Genomic DNA, 25,705 nt, shown 5'->3' with positions numbered 1-25,705 from the left:
TTGGCCTAAAGTAATGTCAGATAACCCAATAAAAAACACTGTCTCCAGCCAAGCTTGGATTAATATGGCACATAACAACTAAAAAGTGATTACAACCCTGAAAGCCAATTACTGGCCCGTTATTCTTTACCTGCAGGCAATGAGCCAGATTACAATAAGCGTCAGGAAAATCAGGTTTAAGCTTCAGAGCAGTGCGATAAGAAGCAATTGCTTCTGGAATATTCCCTGAATCCTGGAAATAAATAAAGTGGGATGGTTAACATTTTTCCTAAAAACATTAGGTGCTAAGATGCATATATTGTAATAAAATATATATAAAAAATAGTACCTTGTGAATGGAAGCCAGATTGCTGTGGGCATCCGCAAATGCAGGGTTAATCTGAATGGCACGAGTATAACACTGCAAGGCTCCCTGAACATCCTGCATCTCCTTTAGAGTGTTTCCCATATTAGAGTAGGCATCAGCAAAGGTAGGACTGATTCTAAAGGAGAGGACAAAGATTTTATTTCTCTAGTACAAAAACCTTTAACCCCCTGTAATATTAATTTAGTCTGCTATTATTAAAAGTCCCACATACCAAATGTGCCAAATGCCAAACCTTTAAAAACTTAGAAGAAAAAAATAAGGCTGTGAGTCTCTTACCGAATAGCCTCCTTATAATGCATCAGAGCTTCCTGCAGTTTTCCCTGCTGCTGCAATACACTTGCTAAATTTGAATGGGCAGCAGCAAACTCTGGGAAGACCTATAAAGATTCAAGATGATAACCGAGGTTTAAAAAAGAAATAACTGCTAAAACAGCAGTAATAACTTACCACAACAAGAACTTTGCTCAAGCACCTTTATATCCCTACACTTCTCTCCACCTTCTCCAAGTCTACTCATTCTTCAAAGCCAAGTAGTTCAAATTCTACCTCTTCCTTTATTTTATACCTCTCCGTGTTTCAAAACATGAGGTAGACCTCTCCTCATCTTAGTTTATGCTGGTAACTCTAGCATCTCTCTCTTCAAAACTCCTACCACACCTACCAACCAACATTACAGCCGTCAGGTACTGAAATTATATATTTACTGGTAACTCTTCTTGAACTCTAGCTTACTGTTTAAATTTTTTGCGCCGATCTTATCTACCCATAAAATAACAAACTCAATGTTAAGGATTTTCTTGAATGTCACACAGGACCTCACTCATACCTTAGGTACTCAATTACTGGTTCAACGAATGATTCACCCACTATCTATTTTTAAAAAAGAGGTGGATGACATGGCAAACTTAATTGCCTTCCCTCTACTATCACACAGACAAAATACCCAGCCACACCACCCTCAACATACTTCTAATGCTTTACGATACAAGCGAACTGCCTCTTCAATGTTTCCCTGTTCTCGTTTGATATTGGCTAGGTTATTCAGAGAGTCTGCATGGGTGGGACACAGCCGGAGAGCTGTATTATAACAATCTTCTGCTTCGGCAACCTAAAAAACAAAACAAACTATTCAAAAACCTATATAGAGGAATCACAGAGCCACCACTGATATTATTCTAACAATTGCTTAGTTAAGCCTAATGGCTGGTAATATTCCAGAAAAACAGGTATTTTTGCTATTCTTCCTCTCATCTACAACCCCGAAATTAAACAATTTACCACCTCAATATTTAATGACAATATGTACAAAAATGACTTTTTTTTAATCCCATCAGGTAACAAAGAAAGAGACTGAATAAAAATCCTTACACTGCCCTTCTCTTTGAGAGCGTTGGCTAGGTTGCAGTAAGCATCAGGGAAATGTGGTTGCAATTCAATAGCTCGCCTGTAGGTGTCTATTGCCAGATCTATCAGGCCTTGCTCATAGTATACACAAGCCAGGTTGCCATGTACCACTGCATGATTTGGACTCAAGCTTAGGGCACGAAGGTAAGCTGCCACAGCTCTATAAACAGAAACACACACACACACACACAACGCAACTAACTTTTAATGAATGCTTTGTTACAATTATTTCATTCTATACTATATCAAAGTATATCAATTGTAACTAGTTACAATTAATTCATGCCATACTACACTTAACCTCAAAAATCAAAATTGCACCTTTATAAAATGTATTTTTACACTGAAAAATTTTCTATACCCCCATAAGAAACAGACTTTCCTTTGACAACAGCAACAAAAAGTTAAAAGTCAGGATTTACTTAGCTTTCTGAATCAGATAGAAGGAATAATTTAGTCTAAAAGATAACCATTTCAATAGTTTTACAATAAAGGAAATTTCAACTAAACTCCTAGCGAAAGGATAATGGCTTTGTGAAAAGCCAACAATGAAGTCAGGCAACAATAAACCTATAATAAAAGGTAATACAGCAGACCTGAGCAGGGGAAAGCAACATAGTAGAAAAGGAAAGTGTATTTCAATGACCCACTGTGATAATTTCAGTCTAAACTCTCAAGTGTTGATACAACAAAAACTCCAAATAGAACATTCCCTCACCTGTCAAAAATCCGTGCCTCTTTCAAGACATTTCCTAAATTGATATAAGCATCCAGAAAATTGGGGTCAAGGGTGACAGCCTAAAAATTGCAAGACAGTTACTTAGAGCAAGTTAGAATTTCAGATTAACTTCCCAATTACAATTTTTTAGTCTGAGGTAATTTTAGACCTCCAATTACATTTTCTAGTATAATTAAATCTTATTTCTTTCATTTTTAAAACCCAATTATTTTAGTACCCACTCATTATTCACAAATCTCAGTGTTATCAAAATAACTTCCCATGTAATATAAGAGCAAAATGTGTCCTGAAGGGAAAAATTTTAAATTGGGTCTGCTCCAATTTTATTGAGCTGAACACTTCTCATGGTTGGCCCCATTTTATTCTCAATTAATCAGCCTAGCTCTTCTAGAAAATAATGGCAGGAAGAAGCAGCAAGCTCTAACTGAAAAAGGAAATACATACCTCAGTAACTACAACTGTATACTCAGACCTTAGTAAGATATGTAATTAGAGCTGTATACTCAGTAAGATACATTACTTCAAGGGGATACTAACCATTAAATGGTTCATTCAAATAGTTCTGAAGCTGTCTTAAAATATGACCAGATATATCTACAGCAGTAATTCTCAACCCTGGCAGTATATTAGAATTCACCTCCTAAATGGAGCCTGGGTTCCAACACAGGCCAGTTAAATCAGACCCTCTGAAAACGGGGCCAGGATACCCATATCTTTTACAAGCTCCTCATGTGCAACCAAGGAGAACCACAGAGCAAGAGAGTAGGTACTACTATAGTGTAATGAATGGAAACCTGAACTGAAATACTGAAAAGGTAAAGGTAATGAGTAACTGTGAATGTATTTAAGATTCATTAAGAACATTCCTCTTCACTTAGATGGCAACTCTGCTGCACTTAACTTACTTAGATTGTCTATAGTAATAGATGTCCACCCCCAAAATTTAACTTTTTATTATGGAAAATTTCGAATATATACAAAAGCAGAGGAATATAACAAACCCTCAAGTCTCCATTACCCAGCTTCAACAATTAAAAAATCATATTCAATTTTATTTAATCTATATTCCAACCTAACTCACCCTCTTCCCAGATCATTCTGAAGCTAATCCCAGACATATCAGTTCATTCGAAAATATTTCAAAATATATTTTAGGGACAATACAGGAATACTTTTTCCTTCTAACATAACCACAATACCAATATCACACCTAAAAAAGTGACAGCAATTCCTTAATATCAAATATCCATTCAGTGGTCCAATTTCTGGTTAACTTTGATTGAGGATCCAAATAAGACCCATACAATTAACATGTCTTTGTGAGTTTCTTTAAATCTTTTAAATTAAAAGTTTAATTTAAATCTCCATTTTTATTCCTGTAATTTGTTGAAGAAATCAGATCACTGTCCTATACAGCTTCCCATAGTTTGAATTTGCTGACTGCACCCCTATGGTGTCCTTTAACATGCTTATTATATTTCCCTGTCCCATGTATTTCCTGTAAATTGGTAGAACTACAAGCGTAATCAGATTTGGGTTCTTTTCTCTTTTTGCAAGGCTACTTCACTGGTTGGAAGTACTTACTTCTGTCACAAGGTACAAAATGTGGTTTTGTCTCTTTTTTTTGCCACTGATAAATGCCTAAATTTATTATTGGTGATACTCTGATTCTATCATTCCTACTTCATTTATTAGCTGGAACACTTGTATAAAGAGAAACTTCCCCCATCAACTACTGGGTTACCCTGATGTCCAGTTCATACAGGAGAGAGAGGACAATTGTTTAACCAGTTCTCAAAATGAGTTGCTCCTTATCTTCCAAAGATGACCCATGAATTTCTTCTTAGTATAATTATACTCATGAACTTAAATGTATTTGATAAGTTTCAATGTATTTCAGTTATTATTCCCATTGATGCTCAACTTCCATCTTTAGCCAGTAGGAGCCTCTTCCAGTTGCCTCCTGAGTCCTTTTGACATAAATATATCAAAACTTCCTTGCTTTCTGGCACAACAAGGCACTCCAGATTATTTTTGTACATTTCCTGCCCCAGATCTGGAATCAGTCTTTTCACCAAGAAACACTGCTTCTTTACAGTAAAGCTGCCCGTTTAAAAAAAGAATTTTTAATTACTAAAGTACATTTTCAATGCTAAACTGGAAACTGCCATGTACCATCCAGCAAATGCTGCAATACTGTCAGAGAAACAAAGATATTATGTGACTAATTAAGTAAAGGCCTATTATTTAGTTCTAGTAGAAACACCCTGCATACATAAGCACTTCAAAAATACCAATTATTAATTTAACGACTAACCTTTTCAAAGTGATGAATTGCAAGCCAAATCTCCCCTTGTGCATTGAAAACACAGCCAAGATTACTCCAAGCTACTGCAAAGTTCGGTTGCGTCTCAATTGCTTTCAAATAACATGCCTTAGGAGGGGTTAATGAAAGAAGATGGGAGGGGAAGGAGGTAAAGGGAAGGGGGAAAATTTATAAAGGGAAAAAAAAAAGATTGGGGGAGGGGGGAAGAAGGTGATATCATTATTCCTTCTCTGACCAGCCAAAAGTGACCCTGCAGCATAGGCTCGCTTGCGCCAAAACTAATGCGCTGCCACAGCTGGCTGCTCCTGCGCCTGCGCCACCAGAACCCAGGTGCAAACCACCATGTTCAGTTCTGCCAACCAATGACCAACCCTTACACTGGAACTTAACCGGAAAGTCAGTTGCCTTAAGACTCTATGCTGGACTTCCCTCATCTGAACACCTAAGGGCTCTTGCTACCGTTTTCAAGTGGTATCTGGAAGGCGCCACTTAAGGCTAAGTTCCTCCCCCCCTCCCCCACCCAAGTTTCCCAAAGTCTGTTCTACGATGTGTTAATAGTTATCACTGGAAAAAAGGATTTCACGATCAAATAAATTAGGAAAACAGAAAACAGGTTTCTTGACTACAGGACTTCCCTAAGCCTTTAATAGTATATACACGGTTCCCTGAACTTAGTTGACCATGGAACTCTTCTTTCATTGGACATTTTATGAGAATACCTATAAAACACATTTTGGGAAATGCTGCTCTAAATAAACAATAATGTTCCTCACTAACATCAAAACTATGCTCTAAATAAACAATAATGTTCCTCACTAACATCAAAACTATGCTACTGAGGAGGAAAATGCTTTTCTGACAAGCCAGATATCATAAGGCCAGGCTATAAGTCACATCCTCACAATGCCCATCTCCCAAGGGGGACTGAAGCTGAAACCTCATATGACAGGACTGCACCTAGGTTGAGGTCCCTGTAATGCGAGCGCAAACATCGCTTGCGCAACCTAACAGCATCGCACTGCGCAATCGCTGCGAACTGCTGCGCTACATAGAACACCCCTAGACGCAGCAAACGGCCAACCAGATCCATTAATCTACTAGACAGGCCCATAGACAATATTTGTTTAATGAGATTAGTTGGACTCGAGGTATGTTAAAACCCAATTTTATCCAAAAAGGCTACAAAATAGGACTGAGGGAGCCAGTCAATCAGATTACTCATCTAGTCAACCGTTCACAGGGGCTCATTCGCACGCATTGCGCATTAACGCTGCGCAGCCTTTGCGCTACTGCAGGGTCACAGCGCATCATCAGAAGAGCAGAATGCTGCAATCCAAACAAAGAAGAAAAAAGGAAAAAATGAACAACAAGAAGAGTTAGAAGCTTTTACTAGTAAATTATCTCTAATAATTTTTAATATCAATTAACTTTTACTTATCTTTGACAGAATTGTGGCTATAGTATAAAACATTCTCTTACATAACTTGCTTGTAAATAAAATTATTTTAAGCTGTTTCTGAAGCCACAAGACAGAAGATTCAGGCATGGAGGCAAATTGTTTTGCTGTGGCAGTTACAAACCCGTTACCATATTTCTCATCATGTGACTTTTCGGTGCGTTCCTTGCTGGAAGAGGAGGAGGTGTGTGTCTGCCCTAGATCCAGGCCTCGAGCTCCCTTCAGCGAGGCACCTTACGCATGGAATAGGAGGTTTCACCCACCTGAAACCTTCTAAATACAATATCAATGGTGAAAAACCAAAAACAAGAGAGAAAATAAAAACAAGATCATTAGTAAAAGTTCAACAAAGCAATTGAAATTCTTTGGATGTCTATTACATATGGGAATGAGGACAGTCTCAAGTCTGTAATATGGGAAACATGCAGAAGGGAGAGGGTTAATCAGGGCTATTGCATACAGCAGGGATTTTTGCTGGAAGAAAGGCTCTTCATTTTCTACAAAGACAACTTAATTTTGCTTCCATCTACTAGGAATATGCTGGCTTGAATTTTCAAATGCACTGATTACAAAAGAAATACATTGCATTTCACTCAAGAGTATTTTCTTGTTCACTAAGTTCTCACAAAAACAGAATAACATTTTTCAAACTAGGTGTCTCCAGAGCTCTGAAATAAAGAAGTCAGCAACCTAAGGCAGGCGCAATGTCTCAGCCTAAACCGATCTCTAAAGCTGCAGTGAAGTGCAATTCATGTTAGCTGTCCGCTTGGTGGGGTGACAATTAATAGAAGCTTATCAAATATTTGTTCTATAAATTACCAATTAGATTTATCAGCTAAGGTTGAAATCAATCACAATTCATTAGCTGGAAACCTACATAAGGTTAATCCAAAGTGTCAGCAGAATTTATGAGCTATGCACTTAAAACTAGTGCCTTTTAACATCAGATGGTGCTGAAAAGCCTTCTCCCTCCCTGGATGAAGCAGTCAAACAGACAGCTACGCTGCGCATACACTCCACGTATTAGCATGCGCGTGGGGCTCAGAGCAACAGGTGGGAGTTTCAGAAGCATTCTGGTTTCTCCCCACTCCTCACCCCTGCAGCGCGGTTGCGTAAGGTGGCTTGTAACAAGACAATTTCATTTATAAATTTAATTTAAAATTATACCAAAAGCTTTAATAACCCAACCTGGTGTTCAAATTCATTATTTGGAAACACAGAATGCTAAAAGCCACCTTTCCACTTGGGCAAGTTTTCTTTCGATCAGTCCATTTCCCAAACAAACCAGCTTTGTCCTTCTGACTTTTTTTTTAAAGGAGGTGGGATGGGGAGGAATAAAAGAAGGAAGTAAGGAAGAAAAGAAGGTAGACAACTAGGATTGGAAAAGAGGAAACAGGAACTTGGGGAAGGGAGTGAGGACAAGAAGGGGCAGGATGTTCCAATTATTAATTTGCAATCATTTAACAGCCTTTCTTCCACTGTAAAAAGGGTGAGGAAGATGAAGGGAGGAAGGTTAAATAAGAATTTTAAATGCCAGTATTACAGGGTAACATTTGGATGAAATTCTTCTCCACTTACAAGCCACAAAGGACTTAGAAGAGCAGCATTTTCAATGGCACCTGCATCATATAGGAGTCTTGAGCCAAATCACAGGCGCTCTGCTTGTCACCAGCAGGCAAGCCTCAGATTTGAAGGAATGTTATTTATTCCCACATAAGATCATGATGGAGCCCATTGTTATAAAGATGATCTAGCTCAGCAGAAAGGCTCCAAAATGTTCAGGTTCTTGCTTTACCCCCAGATTTAGAACAGATATGCCAAATCCTGGCCCTGCTCTAGTCTGAGGCGATTCATGCCGTCAGTTTTCCTCAGTTTCATAGGACTGTTTTGTGAAGATAGCTCAATGAAGAGTTGAAGACTTGGCAAAAAGTACAAGTATCCATAACACTGATGTTTAAATGTGTTCTATCAAACACCTACCTTGGCTTCTTCCAAGCGACCCAGGGCTTTGAGCAGGTTCCCCAGGTCACTGCGAACACAGTACAAATCCTAGAAACCCAGAGATACTCTGTCATTAATTATACTCTGCTTTGTCAACCAAAGATATCTTGAAATTACTTTTACGTATCTAGCTCCATCATTTTATTGTCAACTAGAGATACTGCTTGACAAATTTAAGAACAGGAACACAATCCCCTCATCCTCAATTCCAAATTCCAAAAAATTTTAAAAACTCATTTGATGATTAAATCTGACTTGAACTGGCATGAAGTTATTTACAGAATTTATTGATCACACTTAAGGTGAATATGCATACCTTTTGCTGCAGAAATATAAATGTGTTTTACTAGAAGGTGCTGCTCCAGACACACCTGGGAGTCATATATGGTATTATCATCTTTCTAAAATCCTAAAAACTCTGAATTTTAAGACGCATTTGATCCCACCAGTTTCAGATAGAAGACTATGGGCCTTGCTATAGCGTCTCCTCTCCCCAAATGTTAGTCACGTTAAAAAAAAAAAAAAAAGCATCAAATGTTTGTTCAACTATTTTGTTCAAGGTTATGATGAACCACTACTACATTGAGGGTCAAAAATTTTCCATAGTGGAAAAAAGGATTTAGCTGTGATTAGTTATTGGCAAACCTACCCTTAGGCTGCCAGAGTATGTAGAAAACTTGACTTCATTTCACTATTAGACAAAAGGATTACCATCCAACCGAAGCTTTAATCCTGGCACCTGGCACTAGATTACTCATTAGTATTAACTGCCATTAGAGTTGAGTGGGCGAATAATGAAAAGCAGTCGACTCGGCTTTTTATTAGCAGCACAATTGTGTTGCTAGTCATCTGACTCACCAGTCCGTTCATCAGTATGAAAGACACATCAGAACAGTGAGCTTAAATTTTTATTTGTCCTTGGTTTGCCTTGTCAGTCAACAAGCAAAGACAATGGCAATAAGGAGTAAGCTTATCATTCCAAACTGTTCCACGTGTGGAAGAGCCTGACACTAAGCCCTAGAAAGTGAAATTTTGTCAACTGTGCCAAGGTATCATCATATATACTACTCTATGTGCAACTGTATTATGGTTTCCACAATCAGGTGATAATTTTACTGATAAACAGCTTTTGTGATTGTATATTATCATCCATCAAGTGAACAAAAAGTCAGCCAGCAAAGAATAGGCTGCCACAGAACACCCTTATGGTTGGCCATACTGAGTCAGTTCCATGAGCTACCTGATCTGTCTGTCCATGGAGCAATGACTAGTGTTTTGGGAGAAAATGGTGGTCTCCCGTGACCTCAAGCACAAAAGGCTAATACTAATCCTCATAGGTATCATTAATCTTATTACAGACTTAGCATCCTCTCATGAGTCTTAAGTATTTTTCAACCCTATTTATACTCTCAGAAGTAATGAATTCTATAATCTTGCTATCTACTTTGTATGATTTTTTTCCCCCTAAACTTTAAGGGCTACCGTTATGTTTTGGCAGACCATGACTGAACAATCCAATCTGTTCAAACAAATTCCTTCTACTGTATCTCATTATCGTGGTTATACATCTTTGGACTTTTACCAATTCCTATTTCTTTTCTGAGCCATAATAATCAGAAGTCTTGCAATAATTCTCCAACAATGACCCTAATGGGCTATACATCTTAGCCAACTGTTGCATAATTTTACCCTCTAGTTTCTATAAACTCTTGGATGCGTGCCATCCAAGTACTGACAGTGTATGTACCTATATTTAGTTATATCATCTAGACCCATTACAGCATACTAAATCAAGTTAACACAATGCCCACAGTTAAAAATAGATTATCTTCAAGATCACTATAAAATAATCAATAAGGCAGTTTTAGAAAAAGGTAAAACATATCATATTAAATATAATAGTGAAATCCAATTCTCCCATTGGAAATCTAAACCTTCATGCATGAATAACTAATTTCCAGAAAATTCAAGGATACCACTATTCTCCCCAAAGTTCAAAACCTAAGACATCAGTTCCGCTTCATTAGTCACATTGAAACAATATCTGCTAAGAGAATCACAATTCTCAAACCCAGCCCATTGTGTCCATTCCTAGGTTAATATCTTCTATGCAAACCTTTATTCAATTCAACAATATGCCTGGAACTGTAGGGAAATAAATTAATAGAATCCTTATCTTCAAAGGGCTTACAATCTATGTGGAAAGACAAAACACATACATATTAAACAGCCACATAGTGGTAAAGAAATGAACTCAAAGAAGAAATTTTAAGCCAGGCCTTGAAGGATGAGTACGGTTTTAACAGACAAAGGAGGAGGACATTGCAGACAAGGGAAAATACTATGAATAAAGGTAAGGAGACGGAAATGAGTAAGAATCTGCTGTATAACAACCCTTCCTGAGATAGCATTTATTTCCCGCCTTTCCTCCTAGAGCCCCCCCCACCCCCACCCACAACATCTATATACACACGAAATAAAATCAGGTTGATTAAAGCCTACAGTAGTTCTCAATTGCCTCTCAAATTAAATTCAAACTCCTCAGCCTCTATTCTTTCTCAATCTTCCAATTGACTCTCCTCTACTACACTCACTTCTTGTTACTACTTGACTCACCACTTCAGCCAAGGAAGTCTACTTGCTATTTACCTTCCTACAGAATGCTTAGATTATAAGCATCCACTCGAGAAAATCTTCTGATTAATACTCCCTAAGAATAATCATCTGAGGAGCTTACACCTTTTTTCCTTTATGGGTCAGGTCCTGTCTCATATTATAATCCACAACTCCCCCCGCAACACATCTCCCCAATTCCTAACAAAGCACTGTACACACAATAAGCACTCAAGTATTTAAATGTGACATTTGCACAGCAAACTTACAAAAAGCAGAGCAGAGAGGGACAGAAATACAGTTGACCCTCTGCATCTGCAGATGCAGAAACTGTGGACTCTTGAGGGCCAACTGTACTACACCACTGTTTATAAGGGGCTTGAGCACCCACAGATTTTGGTATCCGTGGGGGGTCCTAGAACCAATCCCCCACGGATACCTAGGGATGACTGTATAAGGTTTTCTACAGTTTAGCTGTATGACTGAGACTCGCAACAGTAACAAATAACATGACAGTAACACGTGATGGTCAGGATGCCAGTAGCTCTCAGTGCTATGCATCCACAATCAAAACAGAAGCAATGGTTCAAAAACCTATAGACTCAGAAACAGAGTTCCTTAGAGCAACTCAGTATTATAGCCATCTTACAAAGAACATTTTATACATAATTCATAAAAGGGATTGCCAAGCATGGGCAACTCTAGTGAGTTATCATGTGAAAGATTACCAGCTGCAACAGCACCTTCAAATACAATGGACTAATATTTTAGTGAAATTATTAAATCACCCAATATTACAGAAGCCAATTCAGAATGTAAAAATATGAAACAGCTCTACTTCTTAAAAGTAATTTCTATAATCAAGTCACAGAATAACTTCTAAACTGACATACCATTAACTTAAAAAGACAAACACTATTGAAAACAGGTTGCCAAGACCACCACCTTAACATTTTACTTTTTCACTACTGCAAAACCAAAATAACCTGAGTTTCTTTAACTATTTTTCATAGAATGCCAACTACATCTGTGATTCAGGCCAGCAATGCACTGCCAACAAGAGCACAATCTAGGAACAGACTCAAGATTCTCTGTCAGTACTGAATTGACACAGGCATTTGACAGTAAGCTTAAATCTAGTTAAGACTAGATACCCTGAAATGAATTAAAACATGATCACTACGGTATATTTAGGTGAAATCAAGGCAGTAGGCACAGTCCCTTTTTCATTCTTACTGGTAAAGACAGAAATAAAGCAGCACCTTCCACTAAAAGAAACAGAGCCAGATGGGAATGCATAGCTGTTCAATGCCTTCAAGGGGTAGTCCCATGATTTATTTTAGTATTATCTTACTTCTTTGGTAGGGCACAATGATAAGCTTCCTGTTAACAGGTTAGATATTGAAAAGCATGGTTCTGTCTCCCACTTTAGCTTTCCCTTCTCATCATACTCCTACAGTTTGGTATACTGTCAGCAGCAATGACTGCTCTGCGATACATGTAGGCAACTGGAAACCTGAGCAAAGGGGATCAGAGTTCCAAGGTGTTTGGGCCCACGGCTGTGTAAGAGGGCACAAGTGAATGTATACGCAATCAACAAGTGAAGGATGGAACCAACCTTAATTAATAAAGGGAAAGAATTTACTGTGACAATTAGGTACACAAGTGAGCCCTGAGCCTTGGCAAGAACAAGGTGCAAGCCCCAGTGGCAGCACATACAGGGTTCCCTAAAACTTTCTGTAACTAGCTAGATGGTACTGCAATAAAAATTACAAAAAAGTCACTCAAATTTACATATATATGCATTGAGTATCTCCAAAAGGATACATAAGAAATTAGTTTCATCAGCTACCTCCAAGAAGGGTAGCTGGGAGACTTTTCACTGTATCCATACAAAACGCAATAAATGAAATTTAAAATTTTACAATCAAAATTAACGGAAAAAACAACTGTTCATAGATATGATAAAAAGTGATTTCAGATCTTTGCATAAACTACTATATTAAGCTTCAGTTTCCCACCTGTAAAATAAGGATTAAGGGACAGCAGAATGGTTTTCAAACTGTGCTCAAGGGCTGCCTTGAGGGGTGGATGCCCTCTGGGTACCCAGATAAAAAGGGTTTCCTTTATTTCTTCTCTCTACAATGTTTGCTTTCAAGATATTCAGACTCAGCTTTTAATATCCACTTCACCATTACTAGCTGTTTGATCCCAAGAAAGTTAACATAACCCCTGAGTCTGTTTTTAAGTGGTAAAATTGGAACAGATACCATCTACTTTGAAGGATCATTGTGAGCATTAAGAAAGACCAACGTCTGAATGGCACAATGTCTGAGCACATAGTAGACTTTCAATAAATGGTAGCTATAATAGTTAATTATTAACCACTTCAAGGGTTGGTGCAAAGCTAAATGTTGATGACGTAGCTCAGAAACATATTCTTAAATGTTTTCTGCATTCCTATAATCTCCCTCTTTATCACTTTCCTGTTATGTCTATCTTATTTCCCTAACTACATCAAAAGTTCTAAGGGCAAGTCTTACTTTTTCTGTGTACCTTTCAGAAACCTTAACACATTGTGAACTTAATGTCTGCCAACTGGGCCTCACTTGTTCCCCGGAAAACATCTGCAATTTAGACAAAAAAATTTTTAGAACTAATCAAAAGCCTGGTGTGCATACTATCACCTCTATTCTACCACTTCTAATTATGTAGAAAGAAAAGAGAATAGGATATTGAGGAAAAAAGTTTGCAGCCTAGTTTTCATGTCACGGATCCATATACTGACATCTTAACTATTCTATATTACAGATTAAGGCCCTTCTTCCATTATTCCTTGAAAATCAATTAACTGTTGCAAACATGTTATAGCAGAAGTTACCCAAATTTAATCAAAAGAGCCCAAAGAAACAATGTCATGTGTTCTGTACTTTTACGGGCATTATAAAGACAGACGTAGAGTTTCTTGCAATAAGGATAATTTTTATGCTCTCAAATAACTTGCTAGATAAAATAATTTTTTTTAAAACATAACACAGACCTGAGTCAAAGCAATTTCACCATTTTAAGTAGACAAAACATTTCCAAACTCTTGACTTTTTTCCATGCAAAAACCTATTTTAGTGTCTAAAGTATCAAACTGTTTCTTTCAGGGCTTTTGTGAAGGGAAAATAATAACCATTAAAATTATACTCACAGGATTGTACTGAAGAGCAGAGACGTAAGCTTGTACTGCCCCTTCCATGTCGCCTGCTGCTACCAAAGCGGCTGCCAGGTTAATATAACCATCGATGAAATCTGGTTTGAGACGCAATGCATGCCGGTAATGCTCAATTGCTTCCTGCAACTGCCCTCTTTCCTTGTACACATTCCCCAAATTCGAATAGGCTTCTGCCAGAAGAGGGTTCTGTTTAATTGCCAGAGTACTAAAGTGGGCAGATCTGGAAAAGGGGAAAAGTATTCATGCATGGGTATGCATGTTACAGAAAGAAGGTATGGCCCATATGCAACTCAAACAGTTTCTGAAGATCCTGTGTATTGCTCATTATATAATAATACATTATCTTTTAACTAGCGCATAGTAGGAAAAATTTTGGAAATCAAAGTTTTTCTGAAGTGGAGGAATTCCAGATTTCAAATTGGAACACTCTTTTTTCTTATGAGATAAAATTCTTAACTAGAGTCTCATTACCAAACTGCCTCATTGTAAACCATGATCGTTAAGATCAAGAATAAAAATGCTATGTGCGTGAGTCTCATTTTCCATTTCTTGAAAAGATTCAATGACGCACACCTTTAAATATCTAAATAAGCCAAAATGACAATTTATTAAAAGGATAAGAACACAGATTCTTCCCTTCTGATTAATTCAACTGATTAGCTAAAAGTAGCACATCATAATGACTTGATGGCATCTGCAACTTGAACCACATATGCACCTCCTACCACAGCATATACACCTTCATCTCTGAGCATTTCTGTCCCTCAAGCTGACACATCTTACAAAGGTAAGAGTGGATGCTCAGATGTATACTAAGAATAATTACCTGAATAGAGTTTTAAAAAAGCAGCAGACGTAGGTGGAAAGAACTAGAAAAGGTCCCTAGTCATACTGATAATATAACCACCACCACAAAAGGAGGGAGGAAAAACTGGCAGCTGGGCATGTCACAAGTGGGCAAGAGAGCAGATGTGCGTTGGTGGCTCCAGGTGAAACCCAGTACTGGAAAAATTTCAAGTTCAAATATTTAAGTATCATTTTTCAAGCTTAGCACCCAGAGGCAGCAATCACCAGCATCACCCCCACATCTCCTACCTGTCCAGCCTTCGACACTGGAAGTGTATAGATGAAAGTAATAAAAGTACACCAGTATTGTCTGGCTCTTGTCTCCAGAGCTGCATGCAGTGTCTCTCAGCTGCCTCAAAATCTCCTGCCTGATATTCTCGATGTGCCAACTCTGCTAACCCTTGGAAGGAAAGCATACGTTTCGTTGGTTCTGGAGAATCATCAAAACATTTGAGGGAAGGGGGGGGGGGAAACAAAAAGTTAGAAATGCAAACAAAAAAATGTAAAAATATGGTATATTAAACTTAAAGATGAAAATGCTTGAAACTATGTAAAGCACTAGAGTGTTCTGCACGTTACTGATACCCCCAAGTTAATATCAAGTGCAGAATTAGCATTTTTAGAATTCGCCCATTAACTTTCTTTCCCAGACCAGACAGAAATATTTACTTCCAAAGGAGATTACATAATGACAAAAAATACTTCGTATTTTTAAGTTACAAATCAGAAGTAGCATCTAAAGAGTCACGAAACATTATTCCTCATACCTTAGTTAACACAGAAAAACAAAATATAAAACATGTGATTTGCAAGGTCACATAGATTTAATAATGTCAGAATAACCTACTGGGAAACTTAATACTTTGTCCCATGTTCTAGGTTGGATCTGTGGGGGGTGGAGTACTGGTAACAATCTCTCTCTTAACCTGGATTGGGGGCACCAGATGCGTGGTGAACTCAATTATATTGTTTCTTTTGTATATTTCACAACTTAATTTTTTAATTACTTTAAGGGCAACACTAGAAACAAGCATACGGAAAAAAAAACTAAAAGTCAAGGTGCTATTTTTAAAACAGCTGATAAACAAGATGAATTCATCTGTCAAGAGCCAAAATATTTAAAGCGATCATCAAACATTTTAAATAAAGACCCAAGATTACCTTGCTCCTCTACCATCCCAAACTCACACTGAGACCAAATTAGCTAAATCCCACCCACGCTGGTTTAACACTAGCATTTTCCAAAGACCTCGGATACTGACTGAAGGATTAAGACACTGCAAACAACCCTGTGTAAACCAAGCAGTTACCTACAACTGCAATGGTTTTTTAAAAGAATGGGAAAACACTAAAATATAAAACCATTCGATAAAGCACAACAGAATAACAAATGAAAGCACTTTGCTGTGTGTAAGTGACTTCGTTCAGATATATAAAGATAAAGGGTATACATCTAAAGCCCAGAGAGGGAAAACAACAACAAGCTACCTAAGTATCAATTGTAGATACTTACTTAATAATACATTACTGGGAATTTGACCACACCACTTTAACTAGATAGCGTGGGAAACATTGTACAAATTACTTAAATTCTACCAAGGTCAGAGTGACAAGCTCAAATTTGAGCCTAGACCCCCAATCATTAGAGCTGGTGAGTGAACTGTATTCACGGGAACGCAAAGTAAATTTCCTAACAGAATGCACAGCTAGCTGACCACTAACATAAGAGCAGAGAGACCTGCATCCAACTCTGGGGGCGGTTATATCTCTGAGAAAAACTAGAAAATCACATTTTAGACAAGCCTCTAGAACTTCCTAGCTCCTTATTTTAAGACATTATTAACTTTTCAAGGCCGCCTGCTATTTTAACGCTCGAAATGACAACTTCCTCAAATAAAATAACACGTAGAAAAGGGCAAGCTAGTACAGGAGAATCTAGGACAGAATCTTAAATCTTTAAAAATCCCTGAGAGGGAGGGGAACACTGACTAATAACTAATCCCACTACCTACAATCATGGATAAGACAATTGAAGATTCACTTCTTAGTGCGCAATGTTCAAAAACAATAAAATCCTTGACACATCTCAACTGAGAAATCAACAAAAAAATAACCTCGTGGGAAACCTTAGAACCGCAGCCCAATCCCCCCCTCCCTCCCGCCCCAAATAGCCTCAATATGGAAAGGCAGCTGAAGGACACTCCTATAATTTGGTTGTTTCCTTATTTTTAGTACCAAATACTCTCGACTAATTGTCTAAAAGGGCAACCGCCTTGTACTTGTGCAGCTACACTCCAGTTGCTTTACAAACTCTTCAAGCAGGGATGAAAACTTAAAAAAAATACACCCCCTATGAATAAAGAGATACCGGGCTAAAGAATGGGGATGGAAGACCCAGAGGCGGCGGCGGAGGAATACAGGGAGAAAGTAACACAAAGCGAGAAACTGGCGGGCAGGATGGTCAACGCCAAAGCCCCAACACCAGGGTGGTTTCTCCCCAAGGGTAGGAAGTGGACCGCAGGGCTGGCAACCTCGCGAAGGAAAGGGTGTGGCTCCCTGCGGGAGGGGAGGGAGGAGGACTGGGTGGGAAATCCAGGCTGGGGGCAGCGAGTGGAATTGAGCGATGGCAAAAGGAACCCCTGGAAATTTCCAATCGAAACCGGGGCCACTCAACCGAAGACACAGCAGAAAGGCGCTGCCCGGCGGGGTGCTGCTTACAAATCCTCTCTTGTCGAGGTTACTCGAAGCACACCCAGGAGCTTGTGCTCGTCCTTGGGGTGATACAAAGTGAGGATACGATTACCTCGGAACGGCACCCCCGCCCTCGATTGACAGAGGACCACCAAATCGGGCTAAGGGGAGCTGGGTGGAGGGGGACGTGGAGGGGGAAGAGGAGGGGGCGGTGAGCTGAATTAGGAGAGAATACGGCGGCGAAGGCAAGTGAAAGGCAGCGAGAAGGGCAGGGATTCCAATGCACTCCATTCCGAGACATCCTAAGCGCGCACGTGTGGAAGAAGCGTCCCGAGAGAGTAGAAGGCTAGAAAATGCATAGGATTACAAAGCAAGAAAGGAAGCAAAAAACAAGCAAGCGAGAGGAAATGTTTAAGGAACGGACGACAGCAGAAACCCCGATCGGATGCCGGTAGACGACGAAAAGCTCAGCGATGCCACTGATGTAATGGGGATGGCTAGAGGGAAGGGAGTGATGAGAGGCAGAGGACGGCGCGAGACCCCAAGGGGGCGTCTGCCAAGGTAGAACAGACACCGGTACCTGTGCTGTCGGCCACGTTGCCCACGGAAGACGCCATCTGGAGCTTCTGGAGGGAGTGCGAAAAGGGGGTAATCGAGTCCCGCTGCCGCCACTACTGGCAAGAATGTTTCTAGAGGTAGCAAATACAAGGGCAGCAGCCGTACCACTGCTTTGGCAGGCTTAAGCGGCGGCAACAGTTACATACACTGAACCTTAGGAACTCTGGTCGGCTATCTATCTCTCACGGTCTTGAAATGGCGGCGACGGCTCCTCGGCCGAGACAACACGGACCGGAACTACTTTCTGTTACAATCAAGTACCAGCGCGGAAGTAGCGCGGTAACCACTTACGTCAAAATGACTATAATCAAAGTCACTCTTTCCTATGTAGCCTTCCGCACAGGGCCCATTGCGACAAACACGATTTGTGTCGAGAGCGCATGCGAGCAACCCTGTCAACCCGACTCGCGGCTAGGGCACTGTCTGGGGCAGGACCGTCCAAGTTTTCTACTAGCGAAGCGGAAGGTGAAAAAGAAACATACACATGATGGCTACATTTTTGCCAGAGTGGTAAAGTATATAGGCTACTACCTAGCCAAGAACGTAGATTTTAATAGAAATGCCAAAGGCATCTACAAAAGTTTCATCAACTTTATTTGTACAAAAAAGGATAGTTACAAGGTTGATGAATCAATTCTGAGCAAGTAAATTTAAATGGTTATATTTCAAAGGCGGGATTCAAAACGATGGCGGAGAGGGTTCCAATTAGAACACATCTTAATTCTGATTCCAGCCATTGATTTAAGCACTTTGATGAAAAAGATTGAGAGTTTCACAGGACCAAGTGAACCCAAGCATCTCAGATTTGGGCCATATGGCCCGAAATTTCCAAATCCTTTTGGTGTTCAGGATAGTTTTGCCCACAGTATTATGGCAAATGCTTCATAACTCGGGGACATGCTGAGAGTTTGCACTCCAAAGGCAGCAGCCATAAAAATGTTAAAGACGATTCATATTCGTCAAAATCCATGACCCTTCTGAGTTGTGACTTCATTTCCACCACGTAGCTCTGCAGAACGTTACAATCGGTGATATCATTTAACTCAAGGCAGCTCTACAATGATAAGTGGATTAATTTGCCATCTACCTAAACCACACGTCGAGATTGAAGCTAAGTTGCCTCCACTTATTGAACACATCAGTACTTTATGATCCTCCTGCAGTTTCAAGTCCACTGTTCAGACATTTTGTCACATTGGTATTAATTTATATCTCATCTCTTGTTCCAGGAAGGATTTAAGGTAGCTTGCCACATCAGCAAGAAATTATAAACCAATGGAGGCAACAAGTTGTGTCTCTCGGAGCCTTCTTTTTTCCAAAAGAAATAAAAAAGTCCTTGATCTAAGAAAACAAGTCGGTGAATTTCTTCAAAATGTTTCTACTACCTAGCCAACTGACTACACACACACACACCCTTAAGTCCTCAAATTTTGCTTCAATTTCTTTGAGACAGTTCACATACTGTTAATTATGGATATGGGCACAGAGGAAATTTGTAATATTGATCATTTCTTCTATCACATCCATAATTACGAGTCAGATGCAGTGAAAAAGACAAAGTTCACTACACAAACTCTCCTGGAAATTGGGCACCAACCTCTTCTCTTAATTTGATTTAACTGGTAAAACCTTTTTCTCCCCGCTCCCCCCCCCCAACCCCGGCAGAAGTGCTCCATCTGTGGTGAATAAAATCAGCTTTTCAACTTTTAGAACGGACTTCTCAGATTCCACTGGCAGATGTTTAGGCCTTACTGATTAGTGGGTGCTAGCTAATTAAGTAAAACTCTTCTTCTTGTTAAATGCCAGATTATGTTCCCAGCCAGGCAGGCTATTTGGCCCATCCATACTTGTGGTCTAAGTTTCCTTATCCTGAGAGGAGTCAAAGGACGCTGCTGTGGAAAGCTGGGTGGTGGGGCTCACAGTGATTCAATAAGGAAAAACTCCTGTTGGAGTCTCAAGAACCCCCTCCAGGTACCTTCCAGCAGTAGCACCTGGAGGGTTTAGTTGGAAGGACTTATCAGATAAACGCATCTTCTTTGGCCAATCAAGTAACATTTACTAGAGTGCAAGGCACTGTGGGAGACACAAAAATCAGCAAGACAAGATCTTTGCCCTCAAGGAAATTGAAGCCCAGTTACGTAGACACAAAAAGCCACTAGAGCATAAAACAGAAGAGTATTATTAAGGTGATAAAATACATCACTGTCTATAAATATCTGAGGAGGGAACAGTCACTTCAGGCTGGAGGAGGGTGACCAAGAAGGCCTGACCTGGGCATTGATGGGGGTGCTTTTGTGTGTTCTCTTTCACACTGATTTCTGTTTGTTTTTCTCCCTTTTATGGGCAGCAATTCTAAATTCAGAATCACCTAAAATAAACCAGGCGCTTCTTCCACCGCAATCCCAAACTTTGACACCGTAATAATACCGCTAATGGTGTATTCGTTTTCTGTTACTGTCTCGCAAATTGCCCACCAATTTAGCGGCTTGAAACAACGCACACTTCAGAGCAGTCGCGCCAGCGCTCGGCGAGGGAGCCGGAGACACGCTCTGGCCGCCGCCGCCGCCGCCGCCGCCGCCGCCGCCGCGCAGTTGCCGCTGGAAAATGGCTCCAAAGGTTCAATGAAGCTGGAAAAATACATAGATGTAGCGCCGCAGGCTCTCCAGATGTTTGGGGATAATATTCCAGAGAGAGATCGACCCCCACCCCCCGGAGTAGCTAACCATTCATAACGAAGAAAATTCGTTTTAAAACCTTCCGGAAATCTTTGAGCTCGAATAAAAGTAAAGAAACTGATTTCATGGTAGCACAGCAACCATCACTAGCCAGTGAGTTTGGAAAAAATGATTCCTTATTTGGTAGCTGCTATGGTAAAGACATGGCCAGCTGTGATATCAACAGGGAAGATGAAAAAGGTAGAACAAAATAGATCAAAGACTGAAAGCCTAATGGGTACATTAAAAAGGCGGCTTTCTGCAGAACAAAAGCAGAAAAGCAAGGGGAGCACACCCTCTGGGAGCTCTGCCAGATGAGGATAGGTTTTCCTCTCCTCAGCACCAATAGTCTTTAAAGATGCGAGAGCTCAAAAAACCAATAAGGTCCACTTTCCTCGTCAATCATCACTATAGTCCTACCCCTTAGTCTCTTGACCTACAAACTCTGAGGAGCGGTGTATCAAAATGGAGGAAGTGAGATTCAAAGCCCTGTTTCTTTCTTCCAATCCAAATCCAACACGGAAGGATGTCTGAAAAGATTTTCACAGTCTTCAGCCTGAAACTGTGTGCCGAGAACAAAATAATTCATTAAAGAGTTCAGGGGCTTCCCTGGTGGCGCAGTGGTTGAGAATATGCCTGCCAATGCAGGGCACACGGGTTCGAGCCCTGGTCTGGGAAGATCCCACATGCCGCAGAGCAACTGGGCCCGTGAGCCACAATTACTGAGCCTGCGCGCCTGGAGCCCGTGCTCCGCAACAAGAGAGGCCGTGATAGTGAGAGGCCCGCGCACCGTGATGAAGAGTGGCCCCTGCTTGCCACAACTAGAGAAAGCCCTCGCACAGAAACGAAGACCCAACACAGCCATAAATAAATAAATAAATAGATTTTTTTAAAAAAAGAGTTCAGAATCTCGGAATGGAGATTTGCGTCTTCACCACAATGAACACGTGCCTGTAGTTATTGGACTTACCCGTCAAGACTGCGTTTGGTATTCTGTGCCTAGAAATGAGGGGGATGTATGCTTTGGAAGGATCGCCTATTGTCTGGACAGTTTTCCCATGGAAGTTTCTGCAGTTCCTTCTCAAGCGGGAGAGAACTCTTTCTCCAAAAATAAAAACGAGGGCCTAGTCATTGCCCCAGAGATCTTTGTGGACAAGTCTGTGTATGGCTTGTTCATTGGCACCTCAGGTGTCACACTGCAAAGCCCAAGAGTGAGTCATGATGATGTCCCTCCACACTCACCATTGCCACCTCCAATGCAGAAAAATCAAATCCAAAGTTACGTCGGTGGACTTACCAGCACAGATGTCCATGCGTCTGAAAGTATACGTGCTATCATTTGAATTTTGATCCTGACTCTGCTCCTGTGGTTGCAAGAGTTTCTTTCTTTTTTTTAATTTATTCATTTTTAAAATTGATTTATTTTTGGCTTCATTGGGTCTTCATTGCTGCATGCAGGCTTTCTCTAGTTGCAGCGAGTGGGGCTACTCTTTGTTGTGGTGCACGGGCTTCTCATTGCGGTGGCTTCTCTTGTTGTGGAGCACCGGCTCTAGGCACACGAGCCTCAGCAGTTGTGGCTCACAGGTCAGTAGTTGTGGCTCGCGGGCTCTAGCTCTAGAGCGCAGGCTCAGTAGTTGTGGCACACGGGCTTAGCTGCTCGGTGGCACGTGGGATCTTCCTGGACCAGGGCTCAAACCCATGTCCCCTGCATTGGCAGGCAGATTCTCAGCCACTGCGCCACTAGGGAAGCCCAAGAGTTTGTGACTCAGTGGAAAGTAGTGGTCTTATGGTTGTGACAAGCTTTGCAGAGAAGCTGAGAAAACTTGTGAAATAAGGATAGTGCTGGGGACAAATCACATGCTGGGAGACAGAAGGAAATCTAGCAAATGTGCCAGATGGTTCTTTTCTTGCTCCGGCTAGTTCTGATGACTGTTATCTTTTAAGCTCCAGCTTTCGCTTCCATGGTAAACACTTCACACTAGAATTGAGCACTCAAATGTTAGGTTTTGCTTTTATGAACAACCAGATGTGGATGGACAATTTGCTGATCTAATTAAACATTCAACCAGGGACTCTGAAAATGGAGCTTTTTGTTATTCAAGGTCTCGGTTGCCTGGATATGCAATTTACCCTGTCAGACTGACCAAACAAGTATCACAATTCCTGCAGGTGCTATTTTGTTATATGTCAGTATATCAGAATAGACTTATTTCAAAAACTGCCTTTGCCAAACAAAATGAAGAATTATTGACAGGAGAAGCACTACTGAAAGATTAGGAGAACCCTGCATCATGCACTTTGGGTTCCAGAAAAAGAGATTGAAATATAATTTACAAACTTTCATTACTATCAAAATCTTTTGCTGCAATAACTGTTAAAGATTTAGGTGAAAAGAGTAATCAATTTGTTTAGGGGTGGGGCAGTATTGCCAACGTGTCTTGAGTTTATTTTTGGTTCTTTAAAAAGGAAAGTCTTGAGGTTTGAGAAGTGTGAATTGTCTTCCATTGTATGCAAAATAATCACAATGTAAATTATCAAATTCTCCTTAATCTGTGCCTCCCCTCAAGTCCTTTGCTGCTATCCATTGTGATTTTTAGACATTAAGAACACATTTCACATGTATGCAACCCAAAGTAAAGTTGAATGAAACTTTTAGAATAAAAATGGTGGTCTCTTTAAATGGCCTATTTTCAAAAGATAGTGTTGAAGAAACATACCCATGTGATAAAATGCAGAATTTATATATACACTAAAAATGATTTTTAATCTCATACTGTAGAAAGATTTAGAATTATGAATTGACCTAGCTTGGGTAATAGAATGCAGATCTGCAGTATATCTTTTACAACATTCTTTTCTAAATTATTTTTAAGGTTGTGCTAATTTTTTGGTTATGAAAAGTTGAATTTTTCTGTTGCCTTCATTTTCATCTAGTGGTTTGTATATTTTGTAAAAATGGCCTTAGAGGCCAGACACTATAAAACTCTTAGAGGAAAACATAGGCAGAACACTCTATGACATAAGTCACAGCAAGATCCTTTTTGACCCACCTCCTAGAGAAATGGAAATAAAAAACAGAAATAAACAAATGGGACCTAATGAAACTTAAAAACTTTTGCACACCAAAGGAAGCCATAAACAAGACGAAAAGACAACCCTCAGAATGGGAGATAATATTTGCAAATGAAGCAACTGACAAAGGATCAATCTCCAAAATTTACAAGCAGCTCATGCAGCTCAGTATCAAAAAAACAAACAACCCAATCCAAAAATGGGCAGAAGACCTAAACAGACATTTCTCCAAAGAAGATATACAGATTGCCAACAAACACATGAAAGAATGCTCAACATCACTAACCATTAGAGAAAGGCAAATCAAAACTACAATGAGGTATCACCTCACACCAGTCAGAATGGCCATCATCAAAAAATCTACAAACAATAAATGCTGGAGAGGGTGTGCAGAAAAGGGAACCCTCTTGCACTGTTGGTGGGAATGTAAATTGATACAGCCACTATGGAGAACAGTATGGAGGTTCCTTAAAAAACTAAAAATAGAACTACCATATGACCCAGCAATCCCACTACTGGGCATATACCCTGAGAAAACCATAATTCAAAAAGGGTCATGTACCACAATGTTCACTGCAGCTGTATGTACAATAGCCAGGACATGGAAGCAACCTAAGTGTCCATCGACAGATGAATGGATAAAGAAGATGTGGCACATATATACAATGGAATATTACCCAGCCATAAAAAGAAACGAAATTGAGTTATTTGTCGTGAGGTGGATGGACCTAGAGTCTGTCCTACAGAGTGAAGTAAGTCAGAAAGAGAAAAACAAATAATGTATGCTAACACATATATACAGAATCTAAAAACAAAAAAAGGTTATGAAGAACCTAGGGGCAAGGCGGGAATAAAGATGCAGACCTACTAGAGAATGGACTTGAGGATACGGGGAGGGGGAAGGGTAAGCTGGGACAAAGTGAGAGAGTGACATGGACATATATACACTACCAAATGTAAAATAGATAGCTAGTGGGAAGCAGCCCCATAGCACAGGGGGAGGTCAGCTCGGTGCTTTGTGACCACCTAGCGGGGTGGGATAGGGAGGGTAGGAGGGACACGCAAGAGGGAGGGAATATGGGGATATATGTATACGTATAGCTGATTCACTTCGTTATACAGCAGAAACTAAAACACCATTGTAAAGCAATTATACTCTAATAAAGATGTTAAAAGAAAATGGCCTTACATTAAAAAATCTTGAAGAAATGTAGCCCACCAATTTAGAAATTGTTGCCTTTTCTGCCTTTAAACTCTGATACAAATTGGCATAATATATAAAGACCTATGGAACTAGAACTATTATTAAAGAAATATTACATGAACTTAGATTCCTATGATAGCAATTTTCTGCATCTATACTTTCCTCTGGCAAACGCTTTACCTCAGTTTCTTCAGTTTAGTCACATTTTCTTGGGTAGAACTTGACTGTACCACTAATTTGCATAAATGGATTGGCGGATTCTCTTGCAACATTCAAATTTACATTAGGTTTTGAGTTGACTTAGATAAAAAGAAAACATTGTTTTGCAGTTGGATTTATATTTTTCTTTAATGTAGTCACTAGTAAAATGTGCTAGATTTGACCCCTGCCCCCACCAAAGACTCTAGCTGGAAAAAAATGTGGAAATTGTGAAG

General features: G+C 39.8%; 1 protein-coding gene and 1 pseudogene across 2 annotated transcripts in view; one reads left to right on the top strand and one right to left on the bottom strand.

The window, feature by feature from the left end:
- The window catches only part of OGT (O-linked N-acetylglucosamine (GlcNAc) transferase), a 37,392-nt gene extending 18,894 nt beyond the window's left edge, over window positions 1-18,498 (bottom strand). The window contains exons 1-11 of one of the 2 annotated variants that reach the window (XM_068532839.1): window positions 18,244-18,498; window positions 15,222-15,402; window positions 14,103-14,346; window positions 8,273-8,341; window positions 4,828-4,944; window positions 2,490-2,569; window positions 1,736-1,931; window positions 1,335-1,475; window positions 644-744; window positions 329-482; window positions 131-232 (exon numbers count right to left, since the gene is read on the bottom strand). In XM_068532839.1, the coding sequence (XP_068388940.1) occupies window positions 131-232; window positions 329-482; window positions 644-744; window positions 1,335-1,475; window positions 1,736-1,931; window positions 2,490-2,569; window positions 4,828-4,944; window positions 8,273-8,341; window positions 14,103-14,346; window positions 15,222-15,402; window positions 18,244-18,280 (1,422 nt within the window). In that variant the 5' untranslated portion in view covers window positions 18,281-18,498. The remainder of the gene's footprint in view (window positions 1-130; window positions 233-328; window positions 483-643; window positions 745-1,334; window positions 1,476-1,735; window positions 1,932-2,489; window positions 2,570-4,827; window positions 4,945-8,272; window positions 8,342-14,102; window positions 14,347-15,221; window positions 15,403-18,243) is intronic. The other variant, XM_068532840.1, reaches the window with a different exon arrangement.
- Window positions 18,477-23,264, top strand: LOC137756326 (suppressor of cytokine signaling 6-like; annotated as a pseudogene).
- Window positions 23,265-25,705: the final 2,441 nt, after the last annotated feature.

This window comes from Eschrichtius robustus, chromosome X (genome assembly GCF_028021215.1).
Source record: "Eschrichtius robustus isolate mEscRob2 chromosome X, mEscRob2.pri, whole genome shotgun sequence".
NCBI classification, from domain to species: domain Eukaryota; kingdom Metazoa; phylum Chordata; class Mammalia; order Artiodactyla; family Eschrichtiidae; genus Eschrichtius; species Eschrichtius robustus.
Note: the sequence above shows the minus strand (reverse complement) of the source record. Positions and strands in the feature narration are given on the sequence as shown.